Source organism: Oryctolagus cuniculus, chromosome 9 (assembly GCF_051225735.1).
Source record: "Oryctolagus cuniculus isolate XC-2025 breed Fujian yellow rabbit chromosome 9, ASM5122573v1, whole genome shotgun sequence".
Lineage (NCBI taxonomy): Eukaryota > Metazoa > Chordata > Mammalia > Lagomorpha > Leporidae > Oryctolagus > Oryctolagus cuniculus.
Window position 1 is genome coordinate 62,309,008 of NC_142875.1, and position 26,667 is coordinate 62,335,674.

The following is a 26,667-nucleotide window of genomic DNA, read 5'->3' on the forward strand; positions in this document are numbered from 1 at the left end:
TCTGTGGTAACAATCGGGAAATCCTAGCAGGGTACTCAGGCGTATTTGTTGAATTAAATTAAAATTTTACTGTTTAACATAAAGTAGCTTTACATTTTACTAGAGTAAAGTGAAAAATGAGCAAATGCTTAATGGCTTAATGTTTTCAGTTAAATGCCTCTAGTCCTTGAAATGAGACTGGAATTGCAGAGGCAGCTGTTTTTCTCATGTATTTTGAATAGTTCAAACAGTAAAAAGGAAGCAATAATTACTAATCTATACAAGTTTGAAATTAGAAAACTCATATTTTTCGAGACTTTGAATTTAAAATGTACATTTTTTAAAATGTGAAAAATTGGGATATTTAATCCAGGGAAGACCAATTCATTTTCTAGTGCCCACCTCAAAAAGCATTTCACTAATAAATCTTAAATTTCAGGATTATAGAATTTTGTACTTTTGTTACATCATTCACAATAGTTTGTTATTCTTCATTGATAATACATACCAAAAGTAGTTCACATTTACTGACTGTCCTAACATGTGCCATGCTGTTATGCTAAATCCCTTACATTTACATATATTCTGTTTTAGCCTCACAGTATCCCAGTAGGGGATGAGGATGCCTTCAGTAGACAAGTTCTACAAATACTTAATAGAATATTAATATTTCTAAATTTCTAATTTCATGATTAGTCTTGAATTTGAGCACCTGTTCATGTTTTAGCCATTTAGCTTGACCACTTTAGGTGCTTAGTTGCCCTCTTTCCAATTGAGTTATCTTTTTGTTATTATTTAAAGATTTATTTACTTGAAAGGCAGAGTTAAAGAGAGGGAGAGAGAGCAAGCAAGATCTTCCATCTGCTGGTTCACTCCCCAAATGACCACCATGGCCAGGACTGGGCAAGGCCAAAGGCAGGAACCTGGAACTCCATTGCATTCCTGTGTGGGTGGCAGGAATCCAACCACTTGGGCCAACATCTGCTGCCTTCCCAGGTGTATTAGCAGGAAGCTGGATTGGAAGTGGAGTAGCCAGGGCTTCAACAGGTGCTCACATGGGATGCCAGTGTTGTGGGCGGCAGCTTAACCTGCTGTGCCACAATCCCAGCCCTGTCTTTTTTATTAATTTGAAGGGATTATGTATATGTCATATAATTGGTTATGTGCCCATTGTTAGATGTTATAAATGACTGAGGACCATTTTGTAGATTCTTCAAGTTGAGGTATTAAGATTTTGGTAGGTTGGGGCCGGTGATGTGGTGTCGTGGGTAAAGCTTCCGCCTACAGTGCCAGCATCCCATCTGGGCACTGGTTCGAGACCCATGTGCTCCACTTCTGATCCAGCTCTCTGCTGTGGCCTGGGAAAGCAGTAGAAGATGGCTCAAGTCCTTGGGTCCCTGCACCCGCATGGGAGACACGGGGGAAGTTCCTGGTTCCTGGCTTCGGATCAGCGCATCTCTGGCCGTTTTGGCCAATGGGGTGTGAACCAGTGGATGGAAGACCTCCCTCCCTCCCTTCCTCCCTTCTTCTTCTTCTTCTTCTTCTTCTTCTTCTCTCTCTCTCTCTCTCTCTCTCTGACTCTCCTTCTCTCTCTGTAACTCTGACTTTCAAATAAATAAAACAAATCTTTAAAAAAAAAAGAGTTGGTAGGATTTGGGTAAATAAAGATGAATTTGTGTGGTCAAGTTAAAGTTAGAAGAAAATATAATTCACATGTGTAAGTTGAGTTGTTAGAGGGTCTGTAAAGTAAAATAATGGAAGATAAGACTACAAAGCTCAAAATACATAGAACGAGGGGAACTCTAGAAAATAGTGAAATTGTGTCACTATAGTGCATCTTCTTAAAGTCAGTACTTCCCTGCCTTTTCTGGAATAATTAAGTCTAGACAGTGTGAAAGGAACGAAGACTTTTTACCTCTCTGGGTGGGTAGTAGCTCCAGGCTTTCCCTTCTCTGCCAGAGAATGAATCTTCCTTTACTGAAATTGCCCCAGTGTCATTGTCTGCTGAAAAGCTATGTGAGTAGAGCTGGAACTGAGAGGCAGAAACTGAGATGAATTTTTTTCGTCTGGTCTATAAAAAATTCTAGATTTCTTGGAGAGAGTTGCTGGAAATTAATGGTAGAGCACTTTCCTATAATTGTCCTTTTTCTCCTCATGTTTCTAATTGTCATCATTTTGGAAGATTTGGAGCTTTCATTTCCTAAAAGTTACGTATTCTGTTACAGCATTTGAACTTTTTGGGTTTACTGTCTCTTCAATCTCAGCCTTCATGTTACGATGTCAGCACCAGTGCAAAATGAATTCATTCTATTTCCTAGTGAGATTATTCTAGCTTTTTAAATATCTTTGCTGAATCTTTGGGATTTATGTTACTAGGAATGTTTCTGTAATTTCACTTTTTAATTCTGTATCAGAATTTGTTTTGGCTGCAAGTGCCTACAAACAAAATATAGTGACTTGGGAAGACACAGCTTTTCTCTCACAAAATAGAGGCAGACCAGGGGTGCTAAGGTAACTCTATGATTAAGTCATCTTTCATCTCACCCTTCTTCCGCTTTTATGCAAGAGAGCTGCTCTAGGTGTACTGTGTGCATTCCAGCCAGCAGGAAGGAGGAATGGAAAAGGAGAAGGGTATTTCTCCAGTCCCTTGAAGGACTTCTTCAGAAATTGTACAAACCACTCTGCTTATATCCTGTAAGCCAATGCTTAGTGAACATAGCCATATGTAAGTCCAAGGGGTGTGAAAATACATGTCTGACTAAAAACAATTTCTCTATAGAAGAAAAGAAGAATGGATACTAGGGGATGGACATTGATCTTAGCCACTTACGCCTTGTTCTGTTGTGGCTTAAGTATTTTCCTGAGATGTCTAAGGAGAAAAGTATGGAATATTATGGGTCTATAACCAGTTTTAAATATATATTTTTATCAGAATTAGCTGGTACTTTGGTAGAAAGTACCACTAGAATAGAAGGGTAGGAATTAAATAACTGTCAACTTTATTGATTTTTGTAAGTTTGACTTCTTTAGAATCTTAAATCTATATTTAGAAACATTTATAACAAATGCTGTTGAGTATTGCAAATATAAAATATGTTGGAAATGTACCTTTTTGTAGAAGATAAATATGTTAAACATAGAATTAAAATAATCTATAAAATATTTTAGCAATTGACAATATTTAAGCTTGATTAGAGTGAATTCCGACATATGGTAATAAAGTAAAAATCTAGAATTATTTTAGTTCACTGAAAATTAGCTGATAAAGCAAGTAGCCTGTATAATCCTATAGATGCTAAAATTTTTTTACACAGTACAACTTGAATGTATTATTTAACATATTTACAAACATTAAAAATGACGTACTTTTAAATCCTAGTGTGTAACACTGTAAGTGATAATCATTTTTTCCTCCATAGGCAAGAAGTTTGATAGCTGTAGGATTGGGTGTTGCAGCTCTTGCATTTGCAGGTAAGAAGAATGAAAATTATTTATCAGTGAATTTCCAAACAGATTCTGTAGTCATTCATGAACAGACTTAGTATTTGGTTTCAGGCATTGTTCATTCCCATGCTCTCTGTCATTTGTAGTCTAAATACTTGTCAGCGAAGCAAAATCTACATAAGCTTTATAATGAAGGAAAACTAATAATAAAAAAACTAGGAAAACTAGCCCCGAAAATAGTTGAACTTCCTGGAATATTTTTTTTTTTTCAGTTTGAGCTATAGTATACTATAATAACAGATACTTACTAAGAAGCAATATAAGTGATAGAGTTCTGTGTTCTCCCATGTTTTTCTCGCTGATAGGTTTACACATTTTTTAGGCTTTAAGTTCTTTCTGATAAAACATTAATTGTTCTCTGTAGTGTATTACTTCATCTTTTAACATATTAACCTAACTTTTTTTGATCAACCCAGGAAAACTTCTTTGCCTAAATTACCTTTTCAGAAAGAATAGTTTGCAAAGATGTGAGGTAAAATTGCCATGTGATTCAGTTACTAATTTATAGTTTTAAATTACACAGGCATTCGGCCGGCGCCGCGGCTCACTAGGCTAATCCTCCGCCTAGCGGCGCCGGCACACCGGGTTCTAGTCCCGGTCGGGGCGCCGGATTCTGTCCCGGTTGCCCCTCTTCCAGGCCAGCCCTCTGCTGTGGCCTGGGAGTGCAGTGGAGGATGGCCCAGGTGCTTGGGCCCTGCACCCCATGGGAGACCAGGAAAAGCACCTGGCTCCTGGCTCCTGCCATCGGATCAGCGCGGTGTGCCGGCCGCAGCGTGCCGGCCGCGGCGGCCATTGGAGGGTGAACCAACGGCAAAGGAAGACCTTTCTCTCTGTCTCTCTCTCTCACTGTCCACTCTGCCTGTCAAAAAATAAAAAAATAAATAAAAATAAAAAATTACACAGGCATTCCCTAATTAATTTTTTTTTTAAAAAAGGATTTATTTATTTGTTTGAAAGGCAGAGTTACAGTAAGGCAGAGAGAGAGAGAGAGAGAGAGATCGATCGATCGATCGATCGATCTTCCATCTGCTGGTACACTCCCCAAATGGCTGCAACGGCTGAGCTAAGCCTACCTGAAACAAGGAGCTTCTTCCAGGTCTCCCACGTGGGTGCTGGGGCCCTGGGACTTAGGCTATCTTCTGCTTTCCCAGGCCATAACAGAGAGCTGGATCGGAAGTAGAACAGCCGGGTCTCGAACTGGCGTCCATAGGGGATGCTGGTGCTTCAGGCCAAGGCGTTAACCTGCTGTGCCACAGCGCCAGCCCCAGCCCCAGTTAACTGATTTCTAAGATTTCATGATGAAAGTATGTTTTCTCAAAAGGAATTCTAACAAACTTGCCCATAATCATTAAAAAAAATTTATTATGGTAATTAATAGACATAGTTATTACAAATTTTAATGATTTTCATTGAAATTAGAGAAAGATGTACTTTTCCAGCGTTGTCTTTTTTAAAAGGACAAGAATTGGTATGGATAGTCAGTACAGATCACAGTGTTACCAAAGTCATTACTCACTAAAATAGCAGATCTCTGCCAGAGCCAACTACAATTGAGTAATAGAATTTAAGAGAAAGTACTCTGAGTTGTTGGAACTAGGTCTTCCGGTTTATAGTTAAAGTAAACCTAGGTGTTTTTTGAAGCCTAAAACTAGTTTTTCACTGAGACAGGAAGCCAGTCACTGTCCCTGATTATGATTTTGAAGAATATTGGGGTAAATTAAATCTACATTTTTATAATTACGGAATCAAATAGAAGGTGACATGTATGTGATAAGAGATCTGAGTTAGGAGAATGTACCTCACTTAGGTTCACTTTATTTAATGTTCTACTGGATCCCAAGAGCTTTTTGTCTCATACTTAGGTTGGCAACTTGACATTTTCTCATTTCTAGCATCCTGTCCTTCACTGTAACGTGTTGTCTGTACAGGAATAAGGATATATTTAGGCAGGTAGCTTTTCTAAAAGATCTAAATAGTTGAACTTGCCCAGTGGTACTCTTGATTTGCAAATATACTTTCTAGTGAATTAGAGTTTCTGGTTCATGGTGCTCAGCCTCTGCCTGTGACTTTAGCATCCCATGTGGGCGCCAGGTCAAGACCCAGCTACTCTACTTCCTTTCCAGCTCCCTGCTAATGCACTTGGGATAGCAGTGGGAGATGGCCCAAGTCCTCAGACCCCTACACTCACGTGGGAGACTGCGAAAAAGTTCTAGGCTCCTAGCTTCGGCCTGGTCCAGCCCTGGCTGTTGCAGCCGTTTGGGGAATGAACCAGCGGATAGAAGATTTTCTCTCTCTCTGTCTGATTCTTCTCTCTCTTTAACTCTGCCTTTCAAATAAATTTAAAAAATAGCTTCCAGTTCATGTGCTGTTTTCTAGGAAGACTTTTAGAGGAAGAAACAAAGAAGACACACATTTCCGATTAGGGTAAAAAAGTAAATTTGCTAGGTAATATTTTATTCTTACTTGATGCTCTGAAAATAATGTAAGACCTGTTTTGCTATTGAGTTTTAGTTTTCAAAGAAGTTTTGATTATTAGGATGCCTTAGAAAGGAAAGAATTAAAAGTAAATTTTTAGAGAGAGTAGCCATCCTCAGTGAGAAAGATGAATAATTAACATCCTTGATGAATATCTTGTACATAGCTGCTTTTTTTTAACTTTACCTTCATTAAAAGCACTCCTAGTTTCTGTAGACCATAAGCAGTATTATAGTGATACTTATTAGGAAAAAGCAATACAATTAATCATTTTAGTATCTTGAGTACCTTTTAAACATAAAGGAATTTTATCTACAGATTGTTGTTAAAAAATACCAAGATGTTATTTTTTGTGATCCATAACATCATATAAATATGTATAAATACTGAAATTCTAATTATATAATTGTAAACTAGAACTTGATAAATTTAATGTATATGATAATAGTAAATGAAATTCTGTTCAATAGTTAGAAATAAGACTTTCTGGTGAATTTTGAAGTATTTATTGAAATGACATATTATAAACTATCAAAATACTATAGTAAGCATCTTGAAGGTGTTTATTGACTTTGATTATAAAACATGTTTGCTCTTATTCCTTTCACTATTCAGGTCGCTATGCATTTCAGATCTGGAAACCTTTAGAACAAGTAATCACAGAAGCAACAAGAAAGATTTCAACTCCTGTAAGTGAAATGTGGCTTTAATTGGAAAACTCGTGTTGATTTTTGTATGTCATATTGAAAAGTAATTCAAAAAATGTCTTAGATTTTCCAACTTTCTTAAAATTTAACTTCATTGCATCATTGGTGCGTTTGTCTCATTTATTGATTTAGTTTAAGGTTCTTGGTCATGTTATTTTTATATCCAATCTTATTTGTGTTGATTGTCCTTATGCTTCATTTAGTACTTTTATGTCAACTTTTAGGTAATTTATTTTGTATAATTACTGTCAATATATCAGTCCCTATGCCAAAATAGTTGAACAAAACAGATATTCCTGCACTGATGGAGTTTACTCAAGAGTTTATTTCATCTTGAAATTTTAAAGTAGTCCACTTGTTCCACCACACCTGGCCATCTCTAGCATAAAATTACAAGGTTCCAAACGTGGAAACCTGTTGGGCTTACAGACTCATCTACCAGCATTGTGGCGGCTCTGGAGTATCTAAAAATGTACAGAGTGAATTGTGGTTAGTGACCACTGCAGACAATACAAAGAAAACTCACTGAAGTACTGCAGCATAAACTGATTTCTGGGAAACAGAAGCAGATCTGAGTAGATCAGCTTGGCTTGCAGCAATTTGGGAATGAATGGCTTATTTGAGCAAAGGTCTTAGAGGCTTGTGAGGCTTAGTTAGCCATGAATGATGACAGCACTTTCAAAGGATGGCACACTGAGAAATAAACCCAGCTTCAAAAGAACTGCAGGTGATTTTGTAGACCTGTAAATGCATGTCTGTATTTAGAAGATGATATGTTTATTTTTTGTTTGGCTATTTCTAACTTTTGATAATGTATTAATATGTATTCAGTATTCATCTAGTAAATAGGAAGGTACTTCAGAAAGTTAGTGTCAAGTGAAACTAAAAGATACATTTCTTTTAGTGCAGAAAAATTTGAAATGCATGCATGTGAGGGATTTTCAGAAAGTTCATGAGGAACCAGTGTTGTGGCACCTTGGGTTAAGCTACCACTTGCAATGCCAGCATCCCATATCAGAATGCCAATTTCAGTCCCAGCTGATCTGCTCTGATACAGCTCCCTGCTATTTTGCCTGGGAATGAAGGAGAGTGATGCCAAATATTTAGGACTCTGCCACCCATGTGGCAGACCCAGATGGAGTTCCTGGCTCCTGGCCTCAGCATGGCCCAGCCATGTTGCTACCCACTTTGGGGGTTAACCAATAGATGGAAGATATCTTTCTTGGTGTCTGTTTCTCTTTCTCACTCTCACTCTCACTCTCTTCTCTCTCTCTCTCTGCCTTTCAAATTTTTAAAAGTTCATGGAAAATGCACATTAGGAAAAAACTATTTATGACTTTCAATTTTATTTCCCACCAAAACAGTTTTTAATCCCATTTTCTCACCAACTTTTCACAGTATACTTGTATCGTTGAGCACCTGCAGTATGCTAGTCATTATTGTAGGCAGTGTGTACAGCCATGGAGCTGATAGGAGGCTGTATTTTAGTGACATCAAAATAAACAAAATAAAATGGTTAGCTACACAAGTTGAGTGCTTTTAAGAAAACCACATCAGGGTAAAAAGTTAAAGAATAATAGCAGAAGGAGTCTTTAAATTAGATGGGTCAGGTAAGGCCTCCCTGATAAGAGGGGGGAACAGGTCTTGTGGGCATCTGAAGAGATTTCTATGTGGTAGCAACTGCAAAGGTCCTGAGTTAGCAATAGCTTTGTGGCAAGAATAACTTCATTGGAATCTACGAAGGGAGTAGTGGTAGCTTGAGCCCAAATACTGTAATGCCTAATAGACCAAGGAAAACACCTTGGGATTTTACGGTAAGTGTGGTGGAATGCCTTTGAGCATGGGGACATTGTGATGTGCCTTTTAGGTTATCCGCATGCCTGCTTGTGGCACAGCTGAGCTCAAGTTCTGAGAAGGCTTGCGTATGTTTGCCAGTTCTAAAGAAGTCACCTAGGGATCCTATTGGGTTCATTTTACACGTGGGAGTGACTGATGGCTACCCCAGGTCGGTAATCTGCACCTTGTCAGAGTGCACATCATTAAATGGCAAGCAGTAAACAAGCATAGTTGATGTATTGTCAAAGCAACCTCGTGTGTTCCCTAGTGTTCTCCAAAAACAAGGCTATCAGTTCAAGGACACAAGCCTTTCCCCACATGCATTCTTAAAGGTATTTACCTTGGGGCAGAAGGCTATCCTGGAGGTCACCACCCCCAACCACATACCATCCACCCACTACAGCACATGGAATGCTCTATTCTCACAGTTAGGAGTCTTCCACACACTGCTGCATGTTTCCTAGAGTTAGCTGAAGTAGAAATTGTGAAAGCAGTTAGTGTATTGAGATAGTGATAGATGATGATGGCTCTACATAGAGTGATAGTAATGGTCACAGTACATGGTCCTTTAAAGGAATACTGTTAATGTCTTTTCATGTATTTATAAATAAGTAGAGAGAATTTCAGAAATAATTCCTCTTCTGGTAATCTTTGGTAGATATATGCATACCATAAATAGAAAACTCCAAGTTTTGTAGACTACATTATTTAACTTTGTAAAGGAAGATAGAACAAGAAGATGAGACAATTGTCAATGCCAGGTAGTCGCACAGATAGAAGAATGCAGTTCAAGAGATTCTGATAGTTATACTGAGTATGGTGTCTGCTTTCGTTAAGGAGATCTTTACAACAACAACAAAAGTGCATCTCCACTAAACAGCACTCTGGCCTCAGAATCAGCCGTTAAGGCATTTGGATCTGGCTGAAGAGCCCATGAGAGTATTTCAGGCACGGAAAGCCAAGACACTCTGGCAAAAAAAAAAAAAAAAAAAAAAAAAAAAAAGGAGGAGGACCTAAATGAAAGATCTCTGCGAGTGAGATCCCAGTGGAAAGAACAGGTCATCAAAGAAGGAGATACCTTCCTCTGAAGGGAGGAGAGAACTTCCACTTTGACTATGACCTTGTCTAAATAAGATCAGAGTTGTTGAACTCAAAAGGCCTCCATAGCCTTGGCAACTCATGACAAGAGCCTAGGGTGATTACTGATGCCATAAACAAGAGTGTCAATTTGTTAAGTCAACAACAGGAGTCACTGTGCACTTACTCCTCATGTAGGATCTCTGTCCTTAATGTGTTATACATTGTGAATTAATGCTATAACTAGTACTCAAACAGTATTTTTCACTTTATGTTTCTGTGTGGGTGCAAACTGTTGAAATCTTTACTTAATGTATGCTAAACTGATCTTCTGTATATAAAGAGAATTGAAAATGAATCTTGATGTGAATGGAAGGGGAGAGGGAGCGGGAGAGGGGAGGGTTGCGGGTGGGAGGGAAGTTATGGGGAGGGAAAGCCATTGTAATCCATAAGCTGTACTTTGGAAATTTATATTCATTAAATAAAAGCTTTAAAAAAAGTGGAGAATGAGACTGGGAATGGGAGAGGGCTGGGAGGGCAGTATGGTACAAAGAATTACTACATTCCTAAAGTTGTACTTATGAAATGCATGAAGTTTGTATTCCTTAAATAAAAGGTTTCCTTGAGAAAAAAAAAATAAAGGGAAACTAAAAAATAAAAAGGACAGAGACAAGACTCAGGGCTTTACCCCTCTCCAAAAAAGTTAGCAGTAATTAGACATTAGCTAAATCCATTAGCTGTTTTCTTCTTGGTTTCCTGAGAATGGTTTCTTCTTTCCTGGTGTTTAGGGGTTGCTGTGAATTTTCTGAATGTACCATCTTGTGTGATGTTCTGTATTCCAAATTTCTATAAATGTTTCAGTTCACTATTTGTCCCATTTCTTGTTTTCTGGTGTTATGGATTTTTCTTGTCAAATTTTTTTCTCATTTGAAAAGCAATTTGCAAAGCTAACCACCTTTGTGATTTTCAGTCTGCTCTTTTGAGTGAATGCCCCTTTACATGCATTTCAATGTATATGATGGATTCAGCTAATGTCTACTTACTGCTGACTTTTGTGGAGAGGGGTAAAGCCCTGAGTCTCGTCTCTGTCCTGATACTAAAAGGGATACTAAAAGGGATAAAGTATGTAGTTGTATATCAACAGTCAGGACAAGAGCTGATCAAGTCACTGTTTCTCATAGTGTCCATTTTACTTCAACAGGTTTCCCCTTTGGTGCTCAGTTAGTTGTCGACGATCAGGGAGACTATATGATATTTGTCCCTTTGGGACTGGCTTAGTTCACTCAGCATGATGTTTTCCAGATTCCTCCATCTTGTTGCAAATGACCGGGTTTCATTGTTTTTGACTGCTGTATAGTATTCTATAGAGTACATGTCCCATAATTTCTTTATCTAGTCTATTGTTGATGGGCATTTGGGTTGGTTCCAGGTCTTAGCTATTGTGAATTGAGCTGCAATAAACATTAATATGCAGACTGCTTTTTTGTTTGCCAATTTAATTTCCTTTGGGTAAATTCCAAGGAGTGAGATGGCTGGGTTGTATGGTAGGGTTATATTCAGGTTTCTGAGGAATCTCCAGACTGACTTCCATAGTGGCTTGACCAGTTTGCATTCCCACCAACAGTGGGTTAGTGTCCCTTTTTCCCCACATCCTCTCCAGCATCTTTTGTTGGTAGATTTCTGAATGTGAGCCATTCTCACTGGGGTGAGGTGAAACCTCATTGTGGTTTTGATTTGCATTTCCCTGATGGCTAGTGATCTTGAACACTTTTTCATGTGTCTGTTGACCCTTTGGATTTCCTCTTTTGAAAAATGTCTATTGAGGTCCTTGGCCCATCTCTTAAGTGGGTTGTTTGTTTTGATGTTGTGGAGTTTCTTGATTTCTTTGTAGATTCTGGTTATCAACCCTTTATCAGTTGAATAGTTTGCAAATATTTTTTCCCATTCTGTCGGTTGCCTTTTCACTCTCCTGTTTCTTTTGCAGTACAGAAACTTCTCAATTTGATGCAATACCAATAGTTAATTTTGGCTTTGACTGCTTGTGCCTCTGGGGTCTTTTCCAAGAAGTCTTTGCCGGTACCTATATCTTGCAGGGTTTCTCCAATGTTCTCTAATAACTTGATGGTGTCGGGTCATAGATTTAGGTCGTTAATCCATGTTGAGTGGATTTTTGTGTAAGGTGAAAGGTAGGGGTCTTGCTTCATGATTCTGCACGTGGAAATCCAATTTTCCCAGCACGACTTATTGAATAGACTGTCCTTACTCCAGGGATTGGTTTTAGATCCTTGATCAAATATAAGTTGGCTGTAGATGTTTGGGTTGATTTCTGGTGTTTCTATTCTGTTCCATTTGTCTATCCATCTGTTTCTGTACCAGTACCATGCTGTTTTTGTAACAACTGCCCTGTAGTATGTCCTGAAATCTGGTATTGTAATGCCTCAGGCTTTGTTGTAGTAGTACAAAACAATCAATTCAACAGGAAGATATAATGATTATCAATGTATATGCACCTAATTACAGGGCACCGGTTTATTTAAAAGATTTGTTAAGGGACTTAAAGGGAGACTTAGACTCCAGTGCAATAGTACATGGGAACTTCAGTACTCCACTCTCAGAAATAGACAGATCAACAGGACAGAAGATCAACAAGGATACAGTAGATTTAAATGACACTATAGCCCAAATGGATCTAACAGATATCTACAGAACTTTTCATCCTACACATAAAGCATTTACATTCTTCTCAGCAGTACATGGAACATTCTCTAGGATTGATCACATACTAGGCCATAAAGCACATCTCAGCAAATTCAAAAAAATTAGAATCATACGATGCAGCTTCTCAGACCATAAAGGAATGAAGTTGGAAATTAGCAATACCATGCTGTTATGATTAAAACTGCCCTGTAGTATGTCCTGAAATCTGGTCTTGTGATGCCTCTGGCTTTGTTTTTGTTGTACAAGATTGCTTTAGGTATTTGAGGTCTCCTGCGTCTCCATATGAATTTTGGCACCATTTTTTCTAGATCTGAGGAGAATGTCTTTGGTATCTTGATTGCTATCACGTTGAATCTATAAATTGCTTTTGGGAGAATGGACATTTTGATGATGATTCTTCCAATCCATGAGCATGGAAGATTTTTCCATTTTTTTGGTATCCTCTTCTATTTCTTTCTTTAAGGTTTTGTAATTCTCATCATAGAGATCTTGAACATCCTTGGTTAAGTTTATTCAAAGGTATTTGATTGTTTTTGTAGCTATTGTGAATGGGATTGATCGTGGCAGTTCTTTCTCAGCCATGGCATTGCCTGTGTATACAAAGGCTGTTTTTTGTGCATTGATTTTATATCCTGTTACTTTGCCAAACTCTTCTATGAGTTCCAGTAGTCTCTAAGTAGAGTTCTTTGGATCCCCTAAATATGGAATCATATTATCTGCGAAGAGGGATAGTTTGAGTTCTTCCTTCCCAATTTGTATCCCTTTAATTTCTTTTTCTTGCCTAATAGCTCTGGCTAGAACTTCCAGAACTATATTGAATAGCAGTGGTGAGAGTGGGCATCCCTGTCTGGTACCAGATCTCAATGGAAATGCTTCCAACTTTTCCCCATTCAATAGGATGTTGGCCGTTGGTTTTTCATAAATTGCTTTGATTATATTAAGGAATGTTCTTTCTATACCCAATTTGCTTAGAGTTTTCATCATGAAAGGGTGTTGAATTTTATTGAATGCTTTCTCGGCGTCTATTGAGATAATCATATGGTTTTTCTTCTGCAGTCTGTTAATGTGGTGTATCACATTGATTGATTTGCGAAGATTGAAGCATCCCTGCATACCAGGGATAAATCCCACTTGGTCTGGGTGGATGATCTTTCTGATGTGTTGTTGTATTCTATTGGCGAGAATTTTATTGAGGATTTTTGCTTCTATGTTCATCAGGGATATTGGTCTGTAATTTTTTTTCAATGCTGCATCTTTCTCTGGCTTAGGGATTAAGGTGATGCTGGCTTCATAGAAAGAATTTGGGAGGATTCCCTCTTTTTCGATTGTTCTGAATAGTTTGAGAAGAATTGGAGTCAGTTCTTCTTTAAATGTCTGGTAGAATTCAGCAGTGAATCCATCTGGTCCTCGGCTTTTCTTTGTTGGGAGGGCTTTTATTACAGTTTGAATGTCTGTCTCAGTTATGGGTCTGTTTATGTTTTCTATGTCTTCCTGGTTCAATATAGGTAGATTGCATGTGTCTAGGAATCTATCCATTTCTGATAGATTTCCCTGTTTGCTGGCATACAAGTCCTTGAAGTAATTTCTGATGATTCTTTTTATTTCTGTGGTGTCTGTTGTTAAATTTCCTCTTCCATCTCTGATTTTATTGATTTGGATCTTTTCTCTTTTTCTAGTTAGTTGAGCCAGTGGTGTGTCAATTTAATTCATTTTTTCAAAAAACCAGCTCTCGCTTGGCTGATTTTTTGTAATTTTTGGATTCAATCCTGTTGATTTCTTCTCTGATTTTAATTATTTCTCTTCTCCTACTAGATTTGGGTCTGGTTTGCTGCAGGTTTTCTAGATCCATGAGATGCATTGAAAGCTCATCTATTTGGTGCCTTTCCAATTTCTTGATGTAGGCACCTATTGCTATAACCTTTCCTCTCAACATTTGCTGTATCCCATAAGTTTTGATATGTTGTGTTGTTATCCTCCTTTACTTCCAGAAAGTTTTTGATTTCTCTTTTGATTTCTTCTATGACCCAGTGTTCATCCAGGAGCATGTTGTTCAGTCTCCATGTGTTTGCGCATACTCTGTAGGGATTCCTGAGTTGCTAATTTCTATCTTCATTCCACTGTGCTCTGAGAAGCTGCATGGTGTAATTCTGAGACTTGCTTTATGGCCTAGTATGTGGTCAGTCCTAAAGAAGGTTCCATACACTGCTGAGAAGAATGTAAAATCTTTAAATGTAGGATTGAAAGTTCTGTAGATATCTGTTAGACCCATTTGGGCAATAGTGTTGGTTAAATCTGCTGTTTCCTTGTTGATCTTCTGTCTGGTTGATCCATTTCTGAGAGTGGAGTATTGAAGTGCCCTATTACTATTGTATTGGAATCTAAGTCTCTCTTTAAGTCCCTTAACAAATCTTTTAAATAAACCGGTGCCCTGTAATTAGGTGCATATACATTTATAATAGTTACATCTTCCTGTTGAATTGAATCCTTAATCATTATATAGTGCCCCTCTTTGTCTCTCTTAACAGTTTTTGTGTTAAAGTTTATTTTGTCTGATATTAATATGGCTACACCTGGTTTTTTTTTTTGTTTCTGTTGGCATGGAATATCTTTTTCCAACCTTTTACTTTCAGTCTGCATGCATCTTTGTTGGAAAGATGTTTCTTGTAGGCAGCAAATAGATGGGTTTTGTTCCTTAATCCATTCAGCCAGTCTGTGCCTTTTAACTGTAGAGTTGAGTCCATTAATGTTCAAAGTGACTGTTGATAAGTAGTAACTTTGCCCTGCCATTTTCCCAAAGATATTTTATAGTATATGCTATTTGGCAACAAATTCTTTCAATTTCTGTTTGCTATGAAAGGTCTTTATTTCACCTTCATTCACAAATGAGAGCTTTGCAGGATATAATATTCTGGGCTGGTAATTTTTCTTAGTATCTGGGCTATATCTCGCCATTCCCTCCTAGCATGTAGGGTGTCCGATAAAGTCTGCTATGAGTCTAATTGGAGATCCTCTGAGAGTAATCTGACGTTTCTCTTACACATTTTAGGATCTTTTCTCTCTGTTTTACTGTGGTGAGTTTAATTACAACCTGTCGTGGTGAGGATCTCTTTTGGTCATGTTTATTAGGGGTTCTATGAGCTTCCTGTACTAGGATGTCTCTGTCCTTCAAACCGGGAAATTTTCTGCTAGTATTTCACTAAAAAGGCCTTCTAATCCTTTTTCCCTCTCCATGCCTTCAGGAACTCCTAGAACCCGAATGTTGGTTTTTTTAATAGTATCCTGTAGATTCCCGACAATATTTTTTAGATTTCTAATTCTCTCTTTTCTTTGGTTTGACTGTATACTTTCCTGTGCTCTAAGTCCGATATTCTCTCTTCTGCTTCACCCATTCTGTTTTTAAGGCTCTCTGATGTGTTTGTCATTTGATCTATTGAATTCTTCATTTCATTATGATTTCTCTTCACTATCATAGTTTCATGTTCTTCTAGTTGCTTCATTTCATTTTGATTCCTCCTTAATATTTCATTTTCGTGTGAGAAATTTTATCTTGTTCATTAAGGATTTCTGTAGTTCAAGAATTTGTTTTTGAGAACTTCTTAATGTTCTTATCAATTTTTGAGATCTGCTTCTTGCATTTCTTCTATGTCATCATCTTCATAATCTTGAATTGGGGTGTCTTGTTCATTTGTGGACATCATAGTGTCTTCCTTGTTCTTGTTTCCCCAGTTTCTGCATTGTGGAGATATTCTTTGTTTTTTTCGCTGTAGTTGTTTTTTTCATTATACTATGACTCTAGATTAAGTGGACAGTCTGCTTTTGATGGATCCTTAGAGGCTGTGATGGGTGTGGCCAGAGAGCTCTGTTTGGTTCTTTAGGGTTAAGGGTGTGCCAAAGGTGACTCACCCATTTTGTTCTCTCTCTTCCTCCTCTTTTTTTTTTTTTTGACTCAGGAGGGGAGTAATTCCGCACAGCTGAGTGGAATTGAGGGTAGTAGATATTTGGAATCTGGCCCCTGTGGGTATTCGTCTACTGTACCCCAAGGACCACACAAAGGGTCTATGCAGCCCTCAGTGTGGTCTCAAATTTCTTTGCAGTCTCCCACCGGGTTGCCAAGGTTACCAAGTTTGTGTACTCAGTGAGTTCTCTCATCCATCTTCAGATTTTCACAGTCTCAGTTCATTAGCTCCACACCTTCACTAGGTCCTAACCTCCTGTTGTTTCTCCCCACCAGAGTCAGGTTTTTCTGCTTGGCTGATGGTGGGTGCCGCTTTACGTATGTCCAAAATGGCGCCTGCTCTTTGTCTTGCTCGGCTTTGTAAGGTGAGTGGAGAGAGAGGCTCGTGTCTGTGCTGGTTCCCCTTATTTATTTATTTATTTATTTAGTCTCCTCCAGTCAGCCTGGTGAACTTCCCCCAGCGGGGCTTCAAGCCTCGTTCCCTCTAGGCTCTTTCTGCCATTTCTCTGCCAATGTCTCGGGCTACCGAGGTTTTTGTCTCACCTTCTCTTCCAGCGCTGGTGCGCAGACTCCACGGCTGGGCTTCCAAGCCGTGGGTATCCTTGTTCTCCCCATAGGTCCTCCATGTCACATCCACTAGATCGGGAAGAGTTTCCTCTGCAATTTTTTTCCCGAGCCTTTCCCTGAGACTACAAATAACTCTACTTTTATTAAACTATCTTTTCCTGGACTATCAATGATGCACTCACTATTCCACCATCTTGGCTCCGCCTCCCACTTTTGAATCCACAAACTGTCAGTATCTAGACATGGCCATAAGCAAAGTGGAAGTTTTCTCTTCAGAGAGAAATGCATCCTTTTTTGGCTGATTCTTTTCACTAGGGTCTCACCCGCAGAGGTCCTTCATGTAGGACAATTTTTTGCCACAATGTCTTGGTTGTCCATGCCTGAAGTGCAATTGTAGGGTTTTCGGCCAGGCCAGAATACTTTAATTGGTGATTCTGAGGTCAGAGTGCTTTATATAAAGTGATTGTAAGTCTAAGTTTGCTGTGTGGACTGCTTACCGTGTTGGAGCATTCACTCCCTTTTAATTCTATTAGTATTACCAGACACTTAATCCTACCCATATGATCACTATAACACTTAAGATGATGTTTTTACCACCCAGTTTAAGGGGATTTGGGGTCCCATGGCAAGTTTTTAAACTGTACCCTTAGAAGTAAGTCCATAGAAATTTATGCAGAACAATAGAGCTTTACAGTTAAAAAAAACTTCATACACTTCCTAAACAACTTTAGGAACATGGTGATTCTTCCCGTTGTGCCCACCCTCCCACGCATCTTCCTCCTCCCTCTCTTATACCCACTCTTCTTTTTTACTGAGATCTATTTTCCATTGACTATGTTTACTTCTATGTTAAGTAAAGAGTTCAACAAATGAAACGGCATGGGGTGGTGACTTCCTAAATAGTCAACACCAAGGGCTGTTCAATCATTGCTTCAAAGTGTCAGTTTACTTCTACAGATTGCCTTTTAGGTGCTCTATTAGTTCTCACAGGACAGGGAGAAAATATTGTATTTGATCACTTTGGGACTGGCTTATTTCACTAAGTATGGTTTTTTGTTTTGTTGTTGTTGTTGTTTGTTTGTTTAAGATTTATTTACTTTGAACGAGTTACACAGAGAGGAGAGGCGGAGAGAGAGAGACAGAGAGGTCTTCCCATACACTGGTTCACTCCCCATATGGCCACAATGGCTGGAGCTGTGCCGATCTGAAGCCAGGAGCTTCTTCTGGGTCTCTCACTCAGGTGCAGGGACCCAAGGACTTGGGCCATCTTCTGCTTTCCCAGGCCATAGCAGAGAGCTGGATGGGAAGTGGAGCAGCCGGGACTCAAAGCAACGCCCACATGTGATGCTGGCACTGCAGGCAGTCGCTTTACCTGCTGTGGTACAGTGCTGGCCCCAAATATGATGTTTTCCAGATTTCATCCATTTTGTTACAAATGACCATATTTCAGTTTTTTTTTTAAACCACTGTGTAGTATTCCATGGTGTACATATCCCATAATTTCTTTATCCAGTCTTTGGTTGACATGTATTTAAGTTATTTAATTGTTTTAGCTATTTTGAATTGAGCTGCAATAAACATAGGGGTGTAGATAACTCTTTCATATGCTGATTTAGTTTCTCTTGGGTAAATTCCCAGGAGTGGGATGGCGGGATCATATGGTATGTCCATATTCAGATTTCTGTGGTATCTCCATACTGTCTTCCATAGTGGCCTTACCAGTTTACATTCGGACCAACAGTGGATTAGTATACCTTTTTCCCCCACATCTTCTCCAGCATTTTTGATTTCTGAATGAAATCATTCTCACTGGGTGAGGTGAAACCTCACTGTGGTTTTGATTTGCATTTCCCTGATGGCTAGGAATCCTGAGCATGTTTTTAAGTGTCTGTTAGCCATTTGGATTTCCTTTTTTTTTTTTGACAGGCAGAGTTAGACAGAGAGACAGAGAGAAAGGTCTTCCTTTTTCTGTTGGTTCACCCTCCAAGTGGCCACCACGGCTGGTGTGTTGCAGCGGTCGTGCTGCGCCGATCTGAAGCCAGGAGCCAGGTGCTTCTTCCTAGTCTCCCATGCAGGTGCAGGGCCCAAGGACCTGGACCATCCTCCACTACACTCCTGGGCCTCTTTTGAAAAATGTCCAAGTCCTTTGCCCATTTCTTAACTGGGTTGTTTGTTTTGTTGTTGTGGAATTTCTTGATCTCTTTATATATTATGGTTATTAATTTATTATCAGTTGCATAGTTTGCAAATAAATTCTCCCATTCTGTCAGTTGCTTCTTTACTTTGTTGAGTGTTTCTTTTGCAGTGCAGAAACTTATCAATTTGATATAACCCCATTTGTTAATTTTGGCCTTGATTGTTTGTGCCTCTGGGGTCTTTTCCAAGAATTCTTTGTGCCAATGTCTTGCAGGGTTTCCCCAGTGTTCTCTAATAATCTGATGGTATTGGGTCATAGATTTATGTTTCTATTCCATTTTGAGTAGATTTTTATATAAGGTAGGTCTAGTTTCATACTTCTGTGTGTGGAAATCCAGTTTTCCCAGCACCATTCTTTGAAGACTGTCCTTGTTCCTAGGATTGGTTTTAGCTCCTTTGTCAAATATAAGTTGGTTGTAGATGCTTGATTGATTTCTGGGGTTTCTGTTGTGTTCCATTGTTTTATCCTTCTGTTTTTGTAACCGTACCAGGTTGTTTTGATACAACCACCCTGTAGTATGCCTTGAAATCTAGTATTGTGATGCCTCCAGCTTTTTAGTTGTTGTGTAAGATTGCTTTAGCTATTTGAGGTTACCTGTGTTTCCATATGAATTTCAGCATCATTTTTTTCTAGATCCGAGTAGAATGTTGTTGGTATTTTGATGTGTATCACATTGAATTTTTAAATTGCTTTCAGAAGTATGTATATTTTGATATTGATTCTTTCAATTCATGAGCATGGAAGACTTTTCCATTTTTTTGTAACTTCTACTTCTTTAATGTTTTAAAATTTTCATCTTAGAGATATTTGACATGATTCGTTAAATTTATTCCAAGGTATTTGATTTTTTTTTTTTTGGTAGCTATTGTGAATGGGATTGATCTTAAGTTCTTTCTCAGCCATGGCATTGTCTGTATATATAAAACACTGTTGAGTTTTGTGTATTGATTTTATATCCTGCTGCTTTAGCAAACACTTCTCTGAGTTCCCATAGTATCTTGGTGGAGTCTTTTGGATCTGCTATATATAGAATCATGTCATCTGCAATTAGGGAGATTTGGACTTCCTCCTTCCCAATATGTATCCTTTTGATTTCTTTTTCTTGTCTAACGGTTCTGGCTAAAACTTCCAGGACTGTGTTGAATAGCAGTGGTGAAAATGGGCATCTTATCTGATTCTGGATCCCACTGGGAATGCTTCCAACTTTTCCTCATGCAATAGGATGCTGGCCATGGGTTTGTCCTATATTCCCTTGATTGTGTTGAGGAATGTTCCAAAGTGTAACCGGTACTCAAATCGGTGCCCTTATAGGATGCCACTACTGCAGGCAGCGGCTTTACCCGCTACGCATTAGCACAGGCCCCTAAAATAACATTTTGATATGTATACTTTTAATTTTTATTTTATGCAAACATATAGTCGACTTTATGGATCTTTGGGTTCTTCATCTGTATTCAGTCAAATGCAGATTAAAATATTTGAGAAAAAATATTGTATCTATACTGAATATGTGCAGGCTCTTCTGCATTCTCCTTGCATTACAATAAAGCTATTTACATTGTATTGGGTATAATAAGTAAGGTAGAGGTGAGTTGAAGTGTGCAAGAAGATGTGTGTAGGTTCTGTGCAAGTACTACACCACTTTATGTAAGAGACTTTTAAGCATTTTTGTGTTTTGGTATTCCTGAGGTTAGGGAAGGGAAAATGTTTCCTGGAACTAATCTCGCTTGGATACCTCGGGAACACTGTCCTTAACTTGTTCTTCTTGCTTGTTTTAGCAACATGTATGTGTGCAATCATATATCCATAATTTTCCTGCTATAAACAGTTCATACTTCCTGTTTCTCTAGTTAGAGCTCTGGAAAATAGTCTTTACTTGTTACCTCCATTTCTCTCCTTGAATTCTGTCTTAAACTCACTCTAATGAGACTCTTACTCTCATCCCCTTTAGCTCTTGTCAACTTCCTTGACCTCTTTGCTAAACCCAGCCATTTGAACTCATATTTTTATCTGTCAGAAGAGTTTGAAACCATCTTTCACCTCCTTATTTTGGCTTCTTTTTCTCCTACCTCACTGCAGAACCTCTCAGCCTCCTCTCCTGATTGCCCTCCACTCCTGTGTCACTAAATGATAAGATCTTAGGTAGGGCTCAATCCTTGGACTTCTTATCCTAGGCCATCTCATTCAGTCTTGTGCCTTCAAATGCCATCTGTACACTGATGATGCCAATGTTATCTCTAAGTCAAACTTACCTTCCATTTAGATATTTAATAGACACTTAAAGCTTAAAAAATTCAAAACCATTCTCGTATCTATCACCCACAACAAACAGCTGCTCCTCCCATAAGTCATTAAGTTCCAGTCTGGCAGTTTAGGCCAGCAACAGTGAAATCTTCCGTGTAGTTTAGTTCTCTGAAAAGCAGACTGAGATGCAGGTTAACCTGCCGTAAGCTTGAGAGGGAGCATTCTTAGAATCAGGAAGAGAAGGAAGGAAGGTAGGCTGTAGTGCAGACTTAAAGACCAGTACTCTAGGACCTCCGAAGTGGAGACAGCTTATTGTGGTTGTCTCAGTTAGGGCAAGAGGAGGCATGAGACTCAATGACATCACTTCAGAAGTCAGTATATGTAATTCCAAGGACTGAATCTTCAAGAACTTCAGTGTCTCTACCTCCATGCCTAGTCATTTGATAAAGACTGCTCAAGATAAGGATATGAGGTTGACTTTTTTCAGGGAAACCAGTTACCCTAGTATGAGAGCTGAGAGCTGTTGACCAGCAGCTCTCCAGCTTTGAGGAGTAAGCTAGTGAAGGGGATTGTCTGAGTAGCGCATAGCAGTGTTCTTTGACATCAGTCTTAATCTCTCCCTTTTTCTTTTATCCCATGTGTGGTTAATCAAGCACATGTTAGCTCTGCTTTCAAAATACATACACAATATGGCCACTCTTCACCACCTCTCTTGCCTATATTATTGTTAGTAGTTAGAGTAATCCTTGCAAAACAAAGTCAGATCTTATTATTCCAGTACTCTGGCTTTTCCTTTTATTTAAAATAAGATCCTCAATTCTTTCCATTGCTTACAAGACCCTTCACAATCTGTACCCTGTTACCTCTCAAATCTCCTCTCCCTACCTTGTTCATACCCTTCTAAACTTGTGACCTCATAATCAAGATTCCCAGCTTCTCTCGGCTTACCTGTTTGCTATCCTGATGTACTCTACTTTGTCAATTCCTCCCCTTCTTCACCAGCCACTCTAGAAGACAAAAAGATGTCTGCCAGGTCAGTGTTAAATGACTTGGTCAAAGTAACCCAGTAAGGAATGTATGGCGGACCTTAGAACAAGTTCAGACGCTTGTCTTCTAACAGTGTGTTGTTCCCTTCAGTTATATCTCGGTGTAGAAATACTGGTGTTTTGAAATTTAAAAATTACTATTTAAGTGTTCATCTTGGTCAAAGTTTCTTGAAAAAAGGAGCACTGATACTTTCCCCTCCTGTAATCTCAAGTTGACTTCTAGTAAAATGCAGTGCTCTTACTGCAGCTGTGTGATGCAGTTGAGCTTATGCCGTCTCATACGTGGAACTAATTATCTCTTGTTCTTCTTTTCCTATACAGAGTTTTTCATCCTACTATAAAGGAGGATTTGAACAGAAAATGAGTAGGCGAGAAGCTAGTCTTATTTTAGGTGTAAGGTAGGTATGCTGGACAACCAATATTTTGTTCTTTGGCCAAGTTTATCATAAAAAAGGAAAAATATTGCAATAAGGCTATCATTCCTTAAATTTACAAGGAGGAGGACAAGAGAATATATCAGATGTTTACTTTTCAAAACCTCAAATCTAAGGGAGTACCCACTCTCCTTGGGTACTGCCTTAGGAAGGGAGGGGAAGAAAAGTTCTAATGTGTCTTGATTCTTTAACAAAAAAACTATTACAATTCTGAAAATATAATTCGGTAAAAACATCCTCTGTTGGGACATTGGATTCTCTCTGGATTCAGTTTTAAAGTTTGATAACTATCATTTTAATTTATAATGCAAGACTTGTTTCATGGTTCTTTTCTGCTTATATGATTTGACAACTGGCCTGTTCACCCTGGTATCCATTTATTGTATAACTCTGGATAATATAGGAGAAAATTAATGATAGTATAATTGCTGTGGGATATCACTTAAGGTTTAATACTACCATTTCATGTTTAATTCAACTGTATTCCTGTAGGGCCCACTCTCATATTTTTGTGGGCATTGACAATGCGCTACCCACAACAAATCTTTCCTATCAACATAATTAAGCAGAGTGAATAATAGGGTCCTATATTGGTGAGAAAATGTTTTTGAATTTTTGAGAGGCAGGCACACACGCACGCAGATAGAGCACATGCGAGAGTACTCTCCCCATCCACTGGGGCATTCCCCAAATGCTAATAATGAGCAGGACTGGACTGTAGCTAAAGCCAAGAGCCAGTGACTCAGTCCAGGTCTCCCACATGCATTGCAGGAGCCCGGTTACTTGAGCCATCACTGCTGCATTCCAGGGTCTTGTTTTAACAGAAAGCTCGAGTCTGGAGCCAGAGGTGGGAATCCAACCCAGGTACACAGATGTAAGACATTGGTGTTTCAACCACTAGGCTAAACACTCAACTCAGACAAAAATTTTAATGTCTTATATATCAGCATACTTTCTAAAGCAAAACTTCGCTTTATTTTTTATGTCCTAGCAAGAGAAAAAGAGGAGAGACTTAATTTTGCTTGGTGCTTTATTTAAATCTGGAAGTGATGATACCTTCCCTTTTCAGAGAACAGAAAATAGGAGATAAAGGGAAACAGATCAGGAAGTTAGCGGTATTTCTTACTATTCCTTGTTTGATGTTAGCAAAATGGCATTATTTTTCTTGAAGTATTGGCCTCTTTATAATATCTCATTCATAGTCTTGAAATTTGAGTATGAAATACGTTGTAAAAGCTAACATCAGGGACTGGCACTGTGGCATAATGGGTAAAGCCACCACCTGTAGCACCAGTATCCCATATGGGCACTAATTCGAGTCTTGGCTGCTCTGCTTCTGATCCAGGTGCTAATGCACCTGGAAAAGCTGCAGACAGCGGCCCAAGACTTTGGGCTGCTGCACCCATGAGGGAGACCTAGAAGCTGCTCCTGGATTCTGGCTCTGGATCTGCCCAGTTCTGGCTGTTGCGGACATTTGGGGAGTGAATCAGTGAGTGAAGATCTCTGTGTCTTTCTCTTTCTCTAACTCTGCCTTTCAAATAAGTAAAATATAAAAATCTTAACAAATCAAGGTCCTTGAGGATATCAATACCATCCAAGGCACTTTTGTCGTTAGCACAGGACTTGATTGAATTTTGAGTTCTCTTAAGATTCACGATTATAATTTTCTATCCTATTAAACTGAAAGCTATGTAAAATTCACAAGGAAAACTCAGTGGTAAGAGCCCAGACTCTCCCCTATCAGGTGTTTCTGGCTATGAATACCAATTTTACCACCTATAGATTTTGTGACTCAGTTTTATCATCTGTAAAATAGAAATAATGTTGGTTTAATTGCATAAAGCTGTTATGAAGATTAAAGGATGTGAATGTATGTGTGATTCTTAAGACAAAACATGGCACTATGTCACTACTCAAGAAATATCAGTGAAGCAAATAGATCTTTATCCTCATTCTGCAACTTAGGCACTGTGTCATATCATCTTTGCCAAGTTATTTTTAGCTTTTCTGTATTTCAGTGTCTTCATTTTGGAATTGGAATTAATAATAGTTTCTTATTAGGATAGGATAAGAATGATACAGTGATGTCTTTTTGGAGAAATGCCTAGCAAGTAACAGGTTCTGAATTAATGTTGGCTCTTCTCTTCTAGCTCTGTCTTGAAAACAGTAGCTAAATGCTTGTCCCTAAATTTTAGATGGGAAAAGTAAAGCTTATCTGCCTTGTCTTTCAGCAGGCAGTTGTGATTATAACAAGACACTTCTAGATTCGGATACATTGCTTTGGTTCCACTTTCTGTGACCATTGACTCTGTATATGACAAGTAGATAAAGGCAAAATGGTCCTGCTGCTACTTCATTAAAAAATTCTGTGTGCTACTAGTTGATTCCACATATTTTATATTGCATGTAATGGTGGTTGTTTACTAATATACATTTTGAATCTTTGTTTTTCCTTGAAAAATAGTTTTCTCTACTGTAACTCATGTCTGTAACAAAAAAAAGTGAAATATTTTCCTGAGATGCCCTGGAAAATGTCGCTCCCCATCTTCGTGGAGGAACGACACAGGACCCTGCGCTGTTCTTTCGTCTGCTCGGCCCTCCCCGGGTTTGCTGCTGGTTCTTCCCGGGTTGGCTACTGTCCCTCCACCTCCGTGGAAGGGCGGTTCCCCCTGGCCACTTTCCCCACTTCCGCAGGGGAGCGGCACACCGCCGGCCGGCTCTCTCGGGGGCTGCACAGGTGTTCCTTCAGATAGATGTTCCCCTTAGATGTTCCTGGTGCATGCCGTCTCTCTCCTCCTTTATAGTCCTCCTCTGCCAATCCCAACTCGGCTGCCCACACGCCGAGTACGCTGCTCTCCTCCAATCAGGAGCAAGTCCTACAGTTTATTGGCTGAACTGGAGGCAGCTGTGTAGAAGCTGTTTTCTTCTCTCCCAGCGCCATATTGTGGGAGAGCAGATGCATAGAATAAGTCTTAATTCCAGTAACAGTATAGTCCGAGTTGCTCCCCACAGAAAACTGTACCCGGTATTATCTGAAATGATACACATTTGTGATTTTCAGGCTTTCTAAAAAATGCCTCTGGAGCATTTTAACTCCGTGGTTTTCAAAAACCCAATAATAAAAAAGGTAACATCAAACTGCTCATATGTCACAAGGTTAGGGGACATTATTCAGTTCCATATACCCCATTCCCCACTGCGTGCCAACTGCATTCCAGGGGACAACATTTGAATTCCCTGATCTAGGTAACTTGATGTTTAAAGATGGATTTTGAATTTCATGCTGAAATTATATATTGGAAGTATACTGCTACTATATTCTAGGGTTCTTCTAGCTTCACAATAACAAATGTATTAAAATGTATTAAGGTCCTAGAGACTTAACATAGGAAGAGCAAAAAAGGAATAAAACCTGTAGGCAATGGGAATACTTCTCATCCCCAAAGCTCACCACTAGGAATTTGATTATTTTTATCTTAAAACAGAATGTTTGAATTCCTATACTTGGGCTTTCCTTCCTGATGTGTTTTACTTTAATCTAGTTCAGTGGTTGGCAGACCTCAGTGTCTATGATGGAGTTTGATGTACAAAACCATGAGTGCTGTTTGTTTTATATATATATATATATATATACACATATATATATAAAAAACTATATATATATGTATATTTAGAATTTATATATATAAATGTAATTGATCTTCAAGGATAATTTTGGCTGAAATCACTTTCAGATTATATGTGCTCAATTAAGATGTAATATCCAGAATAAAATGCGAATTACCATCTATCCTTTAAAAGAATGTACAGTGGAAATTTGCTTTCTTTCTGAATTCACATTGTCATGAGTGGACCCCATTCAGTGACCTTTATAAAATAAGGTTTTTAATTACTCATTTTAATTTTATTTGAAAGGCAGAGAGGAAGA

General features: G+C 38.7%; 1 protein-coding gene across 5 annotated transcripts in view; it reads left to right on the plus strand.

The window, feature by feature from the left end:
* Positions 1-26,667, plus strand: part of DNAJC15 (DnaJ heat shock protein family (Hsp40) member C15) — a 72,826-nt gene that overhangs the window by 23,302 nt on the left and 22,857 nt on the right. For 4 of the 5 annotated variants that reach the window (XM_008260010.5, XM_089303657.1, XM_089303659.1 and 1 more), the window contains exons 2-4: positions 3,399-3,450; positions 6,574-6,647; positions 22,627-22,703. In XM_008260010.5, coding sequence (XP_008258232.1) covers positions 3,399-3,450; positions 6,574-6,647; positions 22,627-22,703 — 203 coding nt within the window. The remainder of the gene's footprint in view (positions 1-3,398; positions 3,451-6,573; positions 6,648-22,626; positions 22,704-26,667) is intronic. The other variant, XR_016212899.1, reaches the window with a different exon arrangement.